We start from the raw sequence: 19,255 nt of genomic DNA, 5'->3' as shown, positions 1-19,255 counted from the left end.
TCTTTTTAGAGTTGCATCTTGTGACATCATGTCCTTTTTTTTTATTTGTTTATGTCTTCTGTCTGTGTTGCATTCATATTTCAGTCAATCCGCACCAAAGTTCATTTGGAAGTGCAATCGAATTAACCACAGTAATATAACAATCATGCCAGGTATTTTAATCAAACCAAACCTGCCAACTGTGAACATACCATTAGTTGCATAACTTTTGCAAATTTGCATTCGTAATCATCAAATTGGCATGATTGTCTAACATAATGCCCTTTGAGCTTTAAACTGATCCCTCATTTGTGTGTCTGTGTATGTTTCCTGGCAATAAACACACATGGTGCAGTAGAATTAGGGCTTCTCAATTATGACAAAAATCACGATTAGTTTTGGTCAGTATTGATTATTTAACATAACTATTGGTGGGCGATATGAGTCTTCATTTCATGATATGAGTAATTTTAAATATCAGTAAAATTTCACAATTTTCGATACTTAAAGGCCCACTGAAATCAAAATTGAATTTGTTTTGCTTTTAGTATGACTGTGTTAGCCTTAAAGTTATGAATACGCTGGTATGTTCCAAAACAATTACAAAATGTGCATTTAGGAGATATAAGCATTCAAAATGTACAGTCTCCCACTTCCGTTAAAAAAGAATCACAGATTTTGATGACAACATTGCAGACTTCACTTTCTCAACATATCTTCTGTCCAATCAAAATGCTCTCTAGAATCTAAAGCCCGCCTCCTACACTGCTGGAGCTGCGGCTGAAATCTGTAATTTGTTCACACATTTACTAATTTGTACATGGTGAAAGGCACATAGTACACTATATTTGCGATAGGAATCGATTGAGTGTAAATATGCTTTTAATTAAAAGGCGAATGAAGTCTGGTTTTACATTAGTTTCACACACCGTGCGAGTCTGCGCAGACAAAAAACTTATCGAACCCATTTGAATTCTGCACAGAATCAATGCAGCATTTCAAAGCGATATGGAGGAGATTATGATGATAAACGGTTAGAGGAAACTGGCTTTACCAATCAGAAAGGCTCTAGTCAAACTGTATATTAACGAAACGCTATTGGCTGTTTCAAAAAAGGGGAGGAGCTGCTAACAGCTGGAGCCTTTTCAGGGGAAATGACGTCAACACACTGAATAATGCGGCGCGTTCCAAAGACCTTCAGTGGGCCTTTAAGCAAAAGCTAATACTCAAAATGATTACATAAGACAAGTAAACAGTCAGCAATACAATAAGATTATTTGAAAAGTTCTAAGAGACATTAAGAAGACTGGAATAGATCGCTAGACACGCCACTAAAGTTGTGTCACGAAATGTGTGGTATGAGAGAATGAACCATGACCATTGAAACGTTTGCTTAAACGAGGGGCTTCATAAATTCTCCTTCTTTTTAAAAAAAATCTAAAATATTGACAAAAGAACCAGCAAAACAGGTGTCATGCTTCATCCCATTGTACCGTCTGATATTGCAGATAGCCACAAGTAGCCACAACTTCATTGCAGATAAGACAAACCGGCTTTGCATTCACAAAACTAGGTAGGATGAACACAGTTGTCTTTTCTTCTTTTTATGCCCTATTTTCGTTTGATAGTGCTAACTTAAATGTTAACATCACTCTGAACGCAAACGTGTACCTCCAGCACGCAAACAATTTAAAAAAATGCATTTTAGTACATGAGGGTGCCAAGGAGTTTAAAAGTATGCTTTGTCAAATAATTATTACAATAGGCTCCATTGTGTAACAAGCAAATTAAAATACACATTTATTATTCACAATATGGAAAGAAAACACAATTTGTTAAGAACAGGACTCAAACATGCCATTTATGGGCTTATTCAAGTCCTCTTTTAATTTTTGAGTAATTTTTATCGATTCCGCATCTCCCACATATGTGTGTTTTAGCACGGGCGGTCTGTGTTGCAAGTTGGTGAATGAAGATACTGGCAAGGTTACATGTAACTTCTGCATTATTAATTTATCCAATTTTTTAACAGAGTAACAGCTCACTACCAGGCAGTTGCCATTTAGTGGCATGTGTTTTTTTTTTTTTTTTTTTGCCTGTGGCCAAATATACTTGTCTGCTCTAACTAATGCCCGGCTCCAACATACTGTTACGTTTTCTTTCTCAACTAGCCACTGTTTTTACATGAATACTCTCCAAATATAAATGTTTAAGTGTATGCTTTTAGGCACGTTTGCCATTTTGTTTATCCTTGTTCGGCTCCGAGCTTCAAGCACACACACAGAAAGCTGCCTGGAGAAGCCAGGTGTCTTTCTTGCGGTTTAATGGGCTTTTTGAATAACACTGTTTAACATCAAACTCGTTAAGCAACAGTATAGACTGCATTTTGTAATACTAATTGGTCTGATTTAAGGTAAATTCGGGTGTTTAGGGAGGAACAAAATCACAACCGCACAATAATCGTCTTACCTCGATTATCTTGTTTTCATAATCATTGGAAGTCAAAATCGAAATTGAAAATCAATTACAATTAATTGCACAGCCCTAGCATGAATATGAATAAGCTGCACGTGTCTATGTGTGTGTTTTTGCAGTTGTAAGTAGCAGACAGCACACAGTCCAGGGCTGAGCATGAGCAACGGTGTCTTATTTCCCCCATCACTAACACCCCCACCACACATTGTGTGGGTGTGTATCTCTCCCTACCTCCCTCCCTCATGCAATCTCTCTTGTGCTCTCTCTCTCTCTCTCTCTCTCTCTCTCTATCTCTCTCTCTCTCTCTCTCTCTCGCTTACACATACACTGCTGCATGTACAGAGGAAGAAGCCGTGAGGAACTACTACCGCAGAGGGTATTTTTTTTCTTGCTGGATATCTGTCATTGCCTGTAGCAATTGTACAGCCATTCTAAGAATGTGGAGTTCCTGTCTGCCATTCTAATGAAGGATCTTTAGCATGCTGGAGGAACAGGCTCTGCGCTCACACACCGCTGTTGGCCACCTGACTCTTTCTGTGTGGATTTATATTAAACGGTCAAGTGTACAGCACACCACTGCAGTCTCTATGGATCTGCACCAAGGCGAGGAAATGCATGGAGAGACACACAGATCTTTATTAACCTGAATCAACCAACTGCCGAATTGTGAGTGTTACACTCTGCAGCAGAGAGGATTATGCCATTTCCCACATGCATTGTTTGTACTTCTGTCTCTAAATTGGTTAAAAATTCACATTTTGTGAATGTTCTCACATTCCACAGTTTAGGTACCCAATACCGAAAATAATTGATTAATTTGTGAATGGAATAGATGCTTGTCCTCAGAAAACATCTGCAGTGTGTGGTGGCTTAGGGCATATGTCATTTGATTAGACTGATAACTGTTTAAGCTTTGCAGGATGGGCTGCAGTAAAGGTGGCCTCTTGTTTTAAATGCCTGGCACAGATCGGATCAAATTGCATACGTGTCCATTAGGTGTGTAACGATTCAAATTACTTACAGTTCAGTTTGTATCACAATTTTATTTTGCAATGTTCAGGAAAAATGAGGACTACTGTCGAATAAAAGGAGAAAAAAAGAACAAATAATCAAACTACAAGCAGTAACAAAATAAATAAATTCAATGGAGCAAATGAGCAAAGCGAATAAAAGATAGGTCTAATAGTAGTTTTACAGAAATTTAATATTCAAATGTAAAATAACACTGCAGTCTTCACGCTATAAATTAAATATAGATGAATCCTCCAGGCAACCGAGCAGTCCTTATTGTTGAGCCCTGGTCAACGCTTTTGTTATAGTTTTCTGCCTGTCCGAACTAGTACCCGTTTAAACACTGACAAATTTTGGCGTTTCGGCCTGTTGCGCTAGCAAATTAGGTGTGGCCCGATCCTTTTTCGTCAATGTTACCGATTCCGATACTTAGGATTCAGTATTGGCTGATACATAATACCGATCCGATACAAAAAAAATAATAATAAAAAAAAAATATATATATATATATATATATATATATATATATATATATATATATATATATATATATATATATATATATTATATATATATATATATATATATATATATATATATATAATATATATATAATATATATATATATATATATATTACTTAATGAACTGTATTTCTCACATATGAAGAAACAAAGTAGGGGATGCCCATGCTGACCCCTGTCCACTGCCAAAAGCACTAACAGTGGACACGTGAGCATCAGAACTGAACCAGAGCAATGGAAGAAGGTGGCCTGGTCTGGCGAATCACCTTTTCTTTTACATCACGTGGATGGCCGCGTTTGTGTGCGTCACTTACCTGAGGAACTGATGTCACCAGGATGCACAATGGAAAGAAGGCAAGTCAGCGGAGGCAGTGTGATGCTTTGGTCAATGTTCTGCTGGGAAACCTTGGGTCCTGCAATCCATGTGGATGTTACTATGACATGTACCACCCACCTAAACTTTGTTGCTGACCATGTACACCCTTTCATGGATTCCCAGGCTGTGACCTCTTTCAGCAGGATAATGCTCCCTGCCACAAAACAAAAATGGATGAGTTTGAGGTCTCTTTGAGGACTTGGCCTCCAAATTCCCCAGATCCAATCCATTCAAGCATCTGTGGGATGTGTTGGACCAACCATGTCTGATCCATGGAGGCTCCACTTCACAAATTACAGGACTTAAAGAATCTGCTGCTAATGCTAACATCTTGATGCCAGATACCAAAGCACACCTTCAGGGGCCTAGTGAAGTCCATGTCTCGACAGTTCAGGGCTGTTTTGGCAGCAAAAGGGGGACCAACACAATACCAGGAAAGTGGTCATTGTATAATGCCTGATCGTGACCGGTGTATATATGCAATAGTTTATTGAGCCTTTTCTTTTAACACTTTTCAGTCAAATTTCAGTTACTGTGCGCATGAAGGACAATTATAATAATAGATTTTATTTATAATGCACTTTTCATTCCGAGGGGGGGGGGGGGGTAACAACAAAAATGAATAACAAGTAAAAATAAAAACGCTAGCCCGGTGCAAACTTCAGCCACCATGCAGCTTAAGCCCAAGGGAGACCACCAGTGAGCACCCGCGGCGAGAAACATAAAATGTCCTCCAAACCAGAACCAACCAACCGCAGCAATTCAAACATAAACATTAGAGAAGCGGTTGAAAACGGCGAAACGACGAACAACGACCTCTCAGTGGCTGCCAGCAATCAGCAACAGTCCCAATTGTAGCTCTGACGGTTAGACTAGTCACAAACATAAGGAAATAAAATAAAATCTAAATCTAATAGTACATTAACATGATTTGTTGTGGGTGGAGAAGCGGCGAACAGACAACGCCAGCGTCCTCTCCCCCACGTTGCCTAGCCAAAATATATAGTGCTCTCTACTTCAGTGTTGTGATCTAACAGACAACTGGAAGAGAATAACGTGAAACAGTAATATACTCCAGCCAGATAAAGTCCTTTTATGCCAAAAAATAGACCTTAATCTACAGATCAAGTATAAGGGACAAGAAAGGGACATTGAATCATCTTAGAGAGAATTTCATTGTGTTGACTGTCGTAACCAAATGCGACACACAGTTTGAATGCTGAATGGAGAATGACTGACAGCAGCAGCGGAGGAAAACATTCATGTGAATTTGAATTTAACGACTTCAGAAAACTTTGAATATATTGCATTAAAACTTCATGGTGGTCTATAGTGTTTTTGTGCCTTTTGTGTGGTATAGCAATAACACAAAATGGTATACTTACAATATCGGATTTGGTTCGATCGTTCCTTGTCTCGCCGATACCAGATCTGGAAGAAATGGCAGTGTTGGAGCTGATACCGATACTAAGAATCGGATCGATGCACCCGTAACTTGCATTGAACAAAGTTTCCAAAAAGATGGTTTTGTCCATGTTTTTTGACCATCGCTGTTGTAACATATCGGGAACCCAGAATAGAGATTTATATAATGCAGGCAACCAGCTCTATCAGCAGCTTGTCTCCTTCGCTTGTCATGCTGAATTGCTTCGCACCAGCACATGAGGAACTGTGAGGTCAACTACAGATTTACATACTAACAATTGATTGAAATGTGGGTAGACAATGTTACGGTTAGATTTTTCACAGACAACAGTTGTACCCTTAGTGTCCACAGCAAAAACGCATATGACGTTGGTCACTTTCAGATATGGTTTTGATACAACTGTTATCTGACCATCTGACCTTGCACCCTAAAACAGGAGGGTTGCATGCCCGCCCCTTCAGGTACCAACCTCCTCTGGACTTTGAATTTTTCTGCGCTCAAGCCTGGCACACTAATCAATCTGCTGGGTGATGGAACTATTCAAACAATTTTTTTTAAAGATCAAGGTCATGCAAAATTAGGGGTCGACCAGAATATTCGAATATTAGTTTGATGGGTTGGTATTCGATTTTCAAATATGGGATTTGAAAAATCTATTTTTTTTTTCCGCACACACCTGGCATCCCCCTCGAACCGGTTCTCATTTATATTTGCATATGTTTACACTACTTATAGCCTAGCTGTTTTAATAAGATGGAGAGTTGAATAGGAACCCAACCTCATTATACTTAGTAAATATATTTCCTTTTTCTTAGTCTAAATGTTCCCTGCAACTGGAGTATTCTCTATCTAGAGGGCACAACTGCACAAGCTTGTATGGAAGAAGCACATGCCTGAGGTTGGATTTTGGGTTAAGCTGCGTTTGTTTGATTGACATTGTGGAAAATAGAAAAAATATAACAAAATGTATTGGAATTTTTACCAATTAGGGATGTGACGATGAGAAAATTAGACACAACAAAACACATTGACCATTCAAAACACAACAAAATAGTACAATGACAAACTCCCTTAAGTGGGTGCTTTTACATTTAACTTTGAAACCAAATCATCCATGATCATTTTGTCATTTAGCTTCTCATTCTTGGGATGAATGAGAGCTGACACTTGCTGCTAGTTTGTGCTGCAACTCTCGTTTACTTCACACTGACACTATCAGTTTTTATTTGTAGTTATTCTGTTCTCTAACTGAACTGAAATTTTTACAACTATAAAATATAAATATAAAATATTTTATAGTTGTAAAAATTTCAGTTCGGTTAGAGAACAGAATAACTGTTAGTTAGTTAATTAGAGAACAGAATAACAGAATAACACCACCCATGGGGGTGGTGCAGCGTGGTGCAATTGAAGTGCTCTAATTCAAATACATGCTGTTATTTTGACCATTCTATTCAGCAAAAATACTGAAAAATGGAACATGGCTTTCTCAAAAATATTAAGCAGCACAATTGTTTTCATCATTCAAATATTGAATATATACATTTCACTTTGCGACATGCAGCCTAAAATCTCTCTGGTCTCTAGTGCACTCAGTAATTGTCGGCATTGGCCCTGTCCTAGAATGCCACTCTTAGTTTCAGGGTCTGTTTCGAAAAAGTAAATGACATGTAGAAAACAAAAAACATACAAAAGGAAAACTCTTAGACAACCTTAAAGGGATAGTTCACCCAAAAATGAAAATTAGCCCATGATTTGTTTTGTGTTCTGTACTATTTTGTTTTCATCAATGTTAGGCAGATTCAAGGAAATCAGATGCAGTAACGGCTTGGGTGTTTTCTTTTAAAGTAGAGAATACTCCCTGCAAACAGGAAGGTACTTCCTGCAGTAAATTCCAGCTCTTGGTTGCGTCCTGTTCTGTCCAATCAGAGCTCCGTTCTCACACTGGTGTCAATGCTCGACTGTTCCTTTGTAAACAGACAACTTTCTTAAAACAGCTGCACAGATTAAGTATCATAGGTGATGTTTATGGCTTCACCAAATCACCAGTATATGTTCAGCTGTTTCTACCCCAAGTTATCCTGTTTGGGTTTGTTCTAGAGTAAGGTTGATAGATCATTTCCTGTTCAAAGCGGAAAGGACATGGTCAGCACCTTAACTGACAGAAGATTTCACTTAGCATATATTTCCCTAATTTTTTTTTTTTTTTTTTTAAAGTTAGTAATTTGTGCTTTAATGTGGAAAATGGTTGTGCACGTGTGGCTTTTATCATGCTGACCTTTACATCATCAATAATAGATTAGTGGTTTAGGTTGAATTGAAGCTGAGAATTCTCACTGGAAATAAAGCCAGGCTGTGTTGTATTAATATAGGCATGTATTTATTTGTTGTAGGCTTCAGAAGGAGTTTGCTGGAATGTTCTTTGAGAGAGAGAGTTCAGTTTACACACTCAGGGCCTCCCTACTGCATTTCAAACCAGCCAGTATTGTTTGAAACATTCTACAGAAACCTGTATTTAGACTAAATTATAGTTGTGTTGTTTTAGTGTGTGCTGAGGGGTCTAATGACCAGAACACTCATTATTTAAAAGCTACGAGTGCGGCAGCTCGCTAGCAAGTCCCCTGAAACTGCTTATCATCATCAGAATCAGAGCTGCTGCTAACATCAGTTGGTTTCTGTATCAGTTATATTGATCCAGAGAGAAATATCTCTTGAGATGCACCACCTTTTAAGCTGCCTGCCCGTTTTAGCAAAGCTGTTGGCCCAGAAAAGATGGCCACTGATCTACTAGAAAGCCTCTCAGTTTCACCTGGCTGTCAGAGCTCACTATTAGCTGCCTATCTGGTCCCTTTGAACCCCTACTCGCTTTCTGGCAGGTCTGAGGTCTGCTTGAAACAAAGACTCCCTTTAGTGGAAGAATGGTTCTCTGGCTCTGAGTGGGACTGCCCATGCCTGCTCTTTGTGTTTTGGCGCAGCACTACTAGGCCTCAGGCCTGAATAAATGTGAATGTATAAATATACCCAGGCGTTCTTGCACACAAAAGGACTCATTGTTTGCTGCTGCTTGTAGGGAATTATTAGATCACAACTGTTTCAGACTCTGTCCTGCAAAATGAGACCTTGTTTTGTTTTGTTTTAAGGAGATTTGGCTGCCAAAATAATTTACTTTTGCATGGACTACACTACTTTTCTGTTGATGTAGATTCAAAAATGTAATTTTTCCAGGAATATAGTGGAATTTCGAATTTTAAATTGCTCGTATCCTCAGGGGTTCTTCTGAAGGAGTGTTTTAGGAGTTTTTAGGAGGGTTTTTATCTCTGTTGAGCTTCGCACAGCTCAGGTTTCTGAATAGTGTGTTTACTCTTAGCTCTGTGTTGTTGTGATTAATAAAAGGATAATCTCATCAGATTAGAGAATCAGAAGTGCTTAGCCTGACTCATATAAATGGCTTCTAGCACTGTGGAGTGACTCTCCCGTGTGACTGTTACCTGACCACACACATACTTTTGACCGTAAGCTTCCATATCTCCATATGTTTTCTCAGCAGGGATGAGCTTCCTGGGATAGTTCACCCAAAAATGAAAACTGTCATCAATTGCTCACCCCCATGAGACTTGTTTTTTTTTTAAACTCATGAAGATATCTTTAATGAAACCTTAATGATTGAATGACAGAAAATGAATCAAGCAGTTTAATCCATGTTTTCTGTAGAGAGACAATTGCTTTATATAATAAGCAGATTTAATTTAGGCTTTTATTCCTGTAAATATTGTTCAGGGCACATGTATAGATCACATGAAAAATTCTACGCGGAATCTTAAGCGTTTGTTTGATGAGTTAGAACCAATGCGATTTATTCTCTTAGGTTTTATTAACAATATCTTGATTTGTGTTTCAAAACGGAACAAAAGTCTTATGGGTTTTGACAACATGAGGGTGATTATGATGACAGAAACTCTATTTCATGAATAGACCAGTGAAGACTAGAAACCCTGAGGAAGTGTAAATGGCATTTAATTTGAGACTGATCTACATGTTAGGTGTAAACCGAGTCAAGTACACTGTAAAAAATTATTTGTTGACTTAACTTAATATATTTTGTTATCTTTTTGCATTGGTTTTTTTAAGTTTCTCTTACTTATTTGGATAAGTTATCTGAACTAATTCCATTTAGTAATAAAAACTTCCCCTTCAGTTTTCTGAACTTAAATGTTCTAGTCATCATAACTTCACTTTAGTTTTCTGAACTTAAATGTTCTAGTCATCATAACTTCACTTTAGTTTTCTGAACTTAAATGTTCTAGTCATCATAACTTCACTTCAGTTTTCTGAACTTAAATGTTCTAGTCATCATAACTTCACTTCAGTTTTCTGAACTTAAATGTTCTAGTCATCATAACTTCACTTCAGTTTTCTGAACTTAAATGTTCTAGTCATCATAACTTCACTTCAGTTTTCTGAACTTAAATGTTGTAGTCATCATAACTTCACTTTAGTTGGTTGCAAAGCTGCTTTAATAAGTATTAATTGCATTACTATATTGATTTGTAAATTACATTTGATTTAGAATAAAACCTATAGCAAATTAAAATCACAGCAACACATATCAGTACACATTTATATTTATTGCAAAAACAAACACCAAAAACAACCACACAAAAGGTCTGAAATGTCCTTTCTTCAGAAAATTGCAAAAAGAAACGGCACAGACTGTTAAACACCTCTGATTTGGCTTTATACCATTTTAATTTAAACTTAATTTAAGTTCATTTTAATTAACAATGTGTAAGCTCTCAAGCTTCAGTACATTTATCAATGAGCATAAACAGCACATATGCACCAGTGTTACCTCACTGCATTTTTTTCAGCTTTGCAGCTCTCCCCAACCATTAAACCTAGATTAAAAATAAAAATAAAATAAAAAGTTGGATAACCTCATAGCTTGAGCCCAAACAGTGTGGCAAAGGCATTTAGGGCATCTTCTAGATCCATGACCACAATCTCCGTCCAGTATGACATCCACATCCACAACATCATCTGGGAAGGCACTATCATGTCTGATGTCCTCATTCATGGTCAAGATGCCCTACATTAACCCCATGAACAATGTCTCTCTCATCATCATCTGGCTGGAAAAAAATGAGACACAGATACAAATTTTAAGTGGTGCTGTCATAAAATATTTATTCAAACATACATTAAATACTAAAGAACAGCTATACAATAACTATGCAATATAGTAAATATACTTTTTCTAGCTGACAGAATATTTTTTCTGAGGTAAATGTGACATGACATTGCTTAAAAGCTATTTATTGACGTTTATTAACGTTTGCGCAGTTGAAACACTGCGATTACATGAGACAATACAGATTTCATACATTGTACTGTATCTTTAAACATATTCTCTGATGTTCATACATGTTTATTTCATGCTGTATCTACTAGTAAAGTGCAATATTCAAATGCAAAAAAGCAACAAAAACAACATTTAAAACCACTGTCATATAAAAGGGTTAGTTCACCCAAAAGTGAGAATTAGCCCATGATTTACTCACCCTCAAGCCATCCTAGGTGTATTACATTCTTGTTTCATATCGTTCATTCACTTGGCCAAATAAAAAATGTGCTTGTCCGGAAAAAAGTTCGATATTTTTTTGTTTTTCCGTGCGTGTGCGTTGTAAATATAATTTATTCTGAAGCAATATTCTCCCCAGTGTTCAATCAGCTTTGACATATTTAAATATGCATATTTGTGATTTTAAAAAAAAATATTGAATCATTTGAAATGTAGGATATTTTTACCTTTTATAAAGGGGATTTTCCCCCTAATCGTATTAAATAAACACTCAGGTTCAGGTTTCATTCTATATTGTTAAATTTGATCAATACATTAAATTAAAATAAGACAAGATAAGGGCTGTTACCAATCAAATAAAATAATTTACACTGAAAAATCACAACTACATTAAATAATGTTTTGAGATTTGTAGTTTTGAATAGACAAATACAAATGTTAGAAAGTATGTTTAAACATGAAACTAAACCTCCAGTAGGTGGCAGCAGGTGGCCGTCTTAATGAGTGAGCCATTGATTCGTTCATTCAAACGATTCATTCAAACACTGTTCAGTTGCAGTGAGACGCGTTACGGTTCTGCTGTGAACGATTTTCGCTGCTGAAATAGAACAAACACACTCAATATTGCATCTAAAATGTAAGTGACTAAGTGAATGTTAATGTAATGTTTATGGAACCGTCATATGAAATCAGAGTCACTTTCCGTCGTGATTGTATTCAGGAAACAGCTTAAATGGCTCTAGTGTTGTAATTTCTCCTCGAGAGGCTGCACGAGTGTCAACAGCGCAAACTTGTTATCGTCATTTCATCATATATTATCCACTATCGATCGCCACTTACACTAAATTAATGCACAATCATTCTTGCATTTTGGTGATTCGCTAACGTTAGTTTATTTTTTGTTTTAATCAGGCCCTTGTCCATCGGGCAAGTAAAATTCTCTTTCACTTGTCCCAGACAAGGGTTAATGTCGAGCCCTGAATCAGTTATATTAAAAAAAGTTCTGGCTAATCCAAAAATTATAAATGGCAGTGAATGGCTGCCCAAATTTTGAAGCCCAGAAAAAAAGTGCATCTATCCCAGGGCTCGACATTAACGCTTGTGGATTTTTCGAAGGGACAAGTGAAAGAGAATTTTACTTGCCCGATGGACCTGATTAAAACAAAAAATAGCTAGCGAATCATCAAAATGCAAGAATGATTGCATTAATTTAGTGTAAGTGGCGATTGATAGTGGATAATAATATATAATGAACTGACGATAACAAGGTCGCGCTGTTGACACTTGTGCAGCCTCTAGAGAAGACATTACAACACTTGACCTGTTTTCCTGAATACCACCACGACTGAAAATGACACTGACTTCACATGACAGTTCATAGCAAAACAATTAATTAACATTCACTTAAATTAACATTCCCTTAAAGTCACTTACATTTAAGAAACAATATTTAATGTTTTGTTCTATTTCAGCAGTGAAAATCATTCACAGCAGAACCGCAACACGTCACAGCAACATGTGAGTTACTGAACGATTCAGCGTTTTAATGAATCGTTTGAATGAACGACTCAATGACTCACTCATTAAAACGGCCACCTGCTACCACCTACTGGAGGTTTGGTTTGATGTTTAAACATTATTGGTCTATCCAAAAATACAAATTTCAAAACATTATTTAATGTAGTTGTGATTTTTCAGTGTAAATTATTTAATGTGATTGGTAACAGCCCTTATAGTGTCTTATTTTAAATTAATGTATAGATCAAATTTTACAATATAAAATGAAACCTGAAGCATAGCCTATATTTAATAAGATTAGAGGGGAAATGCCCTTTATATAAAGTAAAAAATAATAATTAAAAAATTCACAAATATGCAGATTTAAATATGTCAAAGCTGATTGAATACTGGTCAGCATATTGCTTCAGAATAAATTATATTTAAAACACACACACACACACAAAATATCAAACTTTTTTCCGGACAAGCACATGAACATGCTTAATGTCAAGCCCTGTATCCATTATAAAAAATAATCCAGAAGGCTCCAGGGGGTTAATAAAGGCTTCTGGCGGACCGCCCTCAATGTACGAAATAAGTGTAATGCCTCTCGAAGTTCAAAAGGTTTACGCCACGTCCGACGTCATCGTCGCGGCAATTACGTTTTTTTTACACCATGTCCGATGCCGTCGCTGCGCCAGTTGCGTTTTTCTTCCCCTCTACATCCGACGACATCGCCGTGCCAGTTACACTTTTTCAGTAACTTTAATACGGAAGGCCGTTGCGCCAGAAGCTACATATTTTACATTATAACTTTTTACATTACAAACCCATCGATTCACATCAGAATGTCTTTATTAACCCCCCTGGAGCCATGTGGATTACTTTTACAATGGATGGATGCACTTTTTTCTGGGCTTAAAAATTTGGACTGCCATTCACTGCCATTTATAATGCTTTAGATTTTTTTTAAATATAACTCTGATTGTATTCCTCTGGAATACACCTAGTATGGCTTGAGGATGAGTAAATCATGAGGTAATTTTCCTTTTTGGGTGAACTTACCCTTTAATAGTTATTTATTTTACCTGTATCGATTCAAACTCACATTTAATAATTTTCAAGGAGTTTCATGAAACTTATCTGTATCTGATGGCGATCTGAGAGAGAGACCATGCAGTGAAGCGAGATGTAGTTTCATCCGATCCGTAAACCAGTTCAGTTTCTTGTCAAGGAGCAATAGATAAAAACATTTAAAAAAAAAAAAAAAAAAAAAATTTTATAGGCTTATTGACAACATGTTGCAATGTTTACACTGTACAATGACTCAATGTGATTTAATTAGGGCTGAATACTTCAAATTTCACAATTTGATATTATTTAAATTCATAAAGTTAATATTTACCAGAAATTGCAGCAAATATAGTGAAACTGCTGTCCACCTCCAAACATTCGAACAAATAGACGGCGCGAGTTGTTGAGAGCTCCATGAACCCCGCGAGGTAAAAGCGTGTAACGTTAGGAACTCTGTATTTCAACGTCTCTGGGAGCACAACACACACACACACACACACACACACACATACACACACACAAATATAATTATAAAACAATATAATGTCATAAATACACTTTGTAGATGAGGTTAAACACGTAACTTACTTTGTGTTATCTTGGTTAAAAGTAAACTCCATGTCTGCACTGCACGGTGAGTCATGTCCCCTGAGAGAAAAATTTTGGCTCGTTTAAACGCGCACAGCATATAAGTTACATATTGGTATAAATCAATAAATTATGAAAAACAAATGGTAAATGAGATAAAACACTTACTTTATAATATTTCCCTGTAAAAAAGTTCTCTCGCCTCAGTCGCCTGTTTCTATCCTCCGCTCTGCACCGCGAGTCAAAGAAGATATCTCTAAGTTTAGGTGCGCACGGACGGACACACACACACACACACACACACACACACACACACACACACACACACACACACACACACACACACATACCATCCTACCACAATATAATGTTATAAACTTCATACTGTTAATGAGATAAAACACTATGCCGGTGTAAACACTAACAGTTACTCATTTGCTCAGCATTGCAATTGAAGGGAAATGGCGTCTGGTCTGTCAGTCGGTGGGGGAGGGGATACGGGGGCGCGCGCATACAGCACGTGCATTTCCTGGATGTACATAATTATCCTCTCCGCCAGATGGCGCTGTTTTCACTAGCCGTGTTAATACAAAAACTCTTTACTCATTGACTCCTTGAATTAAGACTTGGTTTATATGGTGTGGAATGGTACATATTAAATACGGTAAGTTAAATAAATGTGCTCATATCTATATAATTAGAGTGTTGTATATAAATCAGCTGCACATAGTAGATTAAGTTTAGTTTACTGTAGTTAAATAAATAGACTAAAGTATAATTGGAGTAAAATCCAGAACAGTTCAACTTATGTTTTTAAGTTAAAACAACAATTATTCTTGTTAATTCAACAGAAAATCTAGTTTAGTTATTTCAACATATGTTTTTGAGTTAAAACAACAATTATACTTGTTCACTTAACTTTCAGTCTAGTTGAGGACAAGAAAACTTAAAATGCCTTGTTGTCTGGACAATCTAGTTATCTCTACTGAAAAAAATTTGTTGAAATAACAAAATCGCAAAAAAATTTTTTACAGTGTAGCTGATGTTGCTTTGGCCATTTTGGCCACTCACCCACCACATGTAATATTTGTATATTTGGCCCCTTTTATTGCTTAATGATGTGTCATTGAAATAGTTTGACAATAATTGCTTCCAGAGGGTAGTAAATGCAAGTCTTTTTTTTCTTCAACTATTATACAATCTTAATTCCTCAATATTGCTGAAAGTCTCATCAATGGAATGGTTAAGTGGAGCCAGCATTGTTAAAAGAATTGCTTAAAGGGTTAGTTGTCATTAATTACTCACCCATATGTTGTTCCAAACCTGGTGAAATCAGTGTCTAAACAGTGCAACGTTTCCAAGTTCTATAGCAGAGCGACGCCTCGCCATTGGCCGATTCTGTTCATGTGAGCACCACGATGCATTCGTGAGCTAGCCAATGGTGAGCCGCCGTTCTGCTGTAGAACTCGGAAGCTTTGCACAGTTTACATTACGTCAACAGAGTAAGAGCCTTGATACAGACACGAAGAAATTGTTGAATAAATCATTATTTTTGTTTATTTTTTGTGCACAAAAAGTATTCTCGTTGCTTCATAAAATTAAGTTTCAACCACTGTAGTTACATGGACTATTTTAACAATGCTTTCTTTACTACCTTTCTCGGCCTTGGAAGTGGTAATAAAACTGCATGTAGTGTATTCCAGCCTTTACTGTTTCCAGTCCTGACATTGCCTGTGACATCAGCTTTCACGCAGGCGTAATTAGACCATTCTCCGAAGCCTGAACAGTCTGCTGTTCATCCGCCACCAAGGACAAGACCCCCTAGGCTCTATCTCTATCTTTCTTTCTGTCACATGGCTCACTGCATGGGCATTTTTCTCATGGTCGGGGCCCCTGCTGTCGGCTCTTACAGTTCGGTGAATCTAGCACCTCTGACCCTACAGATACATAAAAGGAATTTGTGGACGAGGGTCAGAGGATGGGAGAGAGAGGCACGGTGAGATTGTGGGTGGTGGATGCCTTTCAAATGGGTCAGATTCTCTCACAATGAATCCTGACCATGAGAGAGTGGTAGAAATGGGGGCATGAACTGAATATTGCCCTTGTGCCAATTAGGACCATGAATGAAGTGCTTGCAGTCTGAGCAGCGTGGTAAACAGGTCAGAGGGTTAAACTGTGTTTCCAGTACAGATATGCTGGATGTTTAAGTGGAATGTACAGTAAATATTCTTCCATGTGTTTGTATAGGGGAATTTTTGTTTTTTTGTTTTGAAGGTTGAGGCCTACTTGTAAATAAAAAAAAATTCTGAGACTAAAGCACTCTTTTGTTTTGAAATATTTATATGTGAATGTGATATATCAGCAGTCGCGTTAACCAAATATTTTCTGTAATCCGTCAGAAAAATATAAAGGCTGTCCAAAATTTTGACAGATTACACTGATGTAACAGTAATTTCCACCCCTGTCCAGTGTGTGGCAAATATGCATAAAAAATTGCTATGATCAAGTCTCATCTTTGATCTCAGTATATGACATCTTTGTCCAGCCTGTGACTTTAGTATTCATTTTCATTTATTTATATTTTTACTAATATAATTTGCAATTAGTAATAATTATGGTGAAATGTAATGTATTAGAATAGGGCAAAATAGCAGGCCTTTAAATTTAATTCACTAGTAGTCTAAGACCTTTGTATTTGTTTGTGATATAATACAGTTTGATCACTGCAAATGAGACGTATGCAGTGTGTGCACCATTAGAGTTTGAGTCTGTTTCGGAGCTCTCAGACCTACTATAATAATTTATCCAGCTTGGCATCTACAGTACTAGGGTGAAGGAGCAGGAGCCCAAATCATTCACCTCAGCTCAGGGTTAGAGCTATAAATAAATACATTCTGCTCTTTCTCTCCTCGTCTTTATCACTCTCTCACTTTCTCTCCTCCACCTCCTCTGACTTTTACCAAGGCAGCTTGTTCATTTTGTAGCAGTTTTTTAATATGATGTTTGCATTTAAGGCAGATACATGTTCTTAGTTCAAGCTTGAGTTGGAAAGATGCCATCTGATTGGTCATTCAGGAAAAGTGGGGCGTTCCGGTTAGGTATTCCTATAGTGAAGTGATCACATCATTCTGTTATATTTGGTGTTTTTTTTTTTTTTTCCATAACCCATATGTAGTTAATCTTAATAGTGTCAAACTTTAATCGCAAGCTTTTATTAGGAACTTGCTGTAAAATTATATTAAATTTCAGTGATAAAGGAATTCAAAGTTGTTTGCACTTTGAGTTTACAGGCCTCATTTATGCTCCTGTGCTAAAATGAGGAGCAGATCCTGTTTATAGCTGTTCCTGTGTGTGTGTGTGTGTGTGTGTGTGTGTGTGTGTGTGTGTGTGTGTGTGTGTGTGTGTGTGTGTGTGTGTGTGTGTGTGTGTGTGTGAGTGTGTGAGTGTGTGAGTGTGTGAGTGTGTGAGTGTGTGAGTGTGTGAGTGTGTGAGTGAGTGAGAGTGTGAGTGAGTGAGAGTGTGAGAGAGAGTGTGTGTGTGTGTGCCTTCAGTGCTGCAGCACTTTTTGCATTGTGACAGACCAACACATGCATATTTTGTTCAAGCATAGAGAACTGGGTTGGTAAATATGCTTCATTCTTGCAGCTCACAGAGGTCAGAGTAAAATCACCACCTGCCAATGACAAAGAGGAGAAATACCTGCTGATACAAACTCATTCTCTATGCTTAGACTTTGTCCTAACTGTCTGCTTTCTCTTTGTCTTTCTCACAGAGTACAACGATGGAGGAAACTGTAATATGGGAACAGCACACGGTGACTCTTCACAGGGTATGTGTTGAACACTGACTCTCACTTGGTTTTCTCTTTCTTTCTTTCTTTCTTTCTTTCTTTCTTTCTTTCTTTCTTTCTTTCTTTCTTTCTTTCTTTCTTTCTTTCTTTCTTTCTTTCTTTCTTTCTTTCTTTCTTTCTTTCTTTCCTTTTATATATATATATATATATATATATATATATATATATATATATACCGTTAGATAATTTGACAGAATAATATATATATTAATATATATCAATTTTTCATGTTGCGATTAATTGCTGAAGCTTTTATCGATATTATCACGGTATTGAAATAAATTGCAAAAAAGTGTTGTCATAGCATAACAGCTTTAAGAACTATTTTTGTAATAACAAAAACAACTGAATGTTTAAATATGCACCAAAATATATACAGCTCTGAAAAAAATTAAGAGACCAATTAACATCGAGAAATCAATGTTAAGTGGTCTCTTAATTTTTCCCAGAGCTGTAAAAGTACAATTTTCAAACAGACTAGAGTGCAAAAGAATTAGGCTATAAAGAACAACAGGTAACAAATTACTATAAGGTCTCATTATTTAACGCATTAAACTAAGATTGAGCAATAGCTACATTTGTTACAGAAAGTATAATGTTTTTATTAATGTTAGTGAAGATGTTAACTAATGTTAGTTTTAATGTTAGTTAAAGTTAGTTCATTATCGTGATATATCGCATTACCGATATATATATTACGCATGCCATATATATATATATTTATATAAAATACACGTGTGTGTGTGTGTGTGTGTGTGTGTAGATTAAACTGTCATCATCTAATACTTTTAAAAACACTTTTAATTGTAACAACAATTGTTTTATTTTATTATATTAAATATATTTGTCAAATTATCTAATGGTAATTGTGGCCA

The 19,255-nt window shown here is 36.7% G+C and overlaps 1 protein-coding gene and 1 long non-coding RNA gene across 16 annotated transcripts in view; one reads left to right on the top strand and one right to left on the bottom strand.

Moving 5' to 3' along the window:
- The window catches only part of tjp1a (tight junction protein 1a), a 194,874-nt gene that overhangs the window by 137,711 nt on the left and 37,908 nt on the right, over positions 1-19,255 (top strand). For 14 of the 15 annotated variants that reach the window (XM_067441586.1, XM_067441617.1, XM_067441608.1 and 11 more), the window contains one exon: positions 18,303-18,359. In XM_067441586.1, the coding sequence (XP_067297687.1) occupies positions 18,312-18,359 (48 nt within the window). In that variant the 5' untranslated portion in view covers positions 18,303-18,311. Of the gene's footprint in view, positions 1-2,802; positions 3,121-18,302; positions 18,360-19,255 lie in introns of those variants that run through there. The other variant, XM_067441594.1, reaches the window with a different exon arrangement.
- On the bottom strand, positions 13,086-15,337 carry LOC137073289 (uncharacterized). Its single transcript, XR_010904768.1, has 4 exons — positions 14,699-15,337; positions 14,531-14,590; positions 14,274-14,411; positions 13,086-14,093 (listed from the first exon to the last, which is right to left on the bottom strand). It is a non-coding gene; the product is annotated as an uncharacterized lncRNA (long non-coding RNA).

The sequence above is a fragment of the Pseudorasbora parva genome, chromosome 1 (assembly GCF_024679245.1).
Source record: "Pseudorasbora parva isolate DD20220531a chromosome 1, ASM2467924v1, whole genome shotgun sequence".
NCBI classification, from domain to species: Eukaryota; Metazoa; Chordata; class Actinopteri; order Cypriniformes; family Gobionidae; genus Pseudorasbora; species Pseudorasbora parva.
This window is presented reverse-complemented; position numbering and strand designations above follow the sequence as displayed.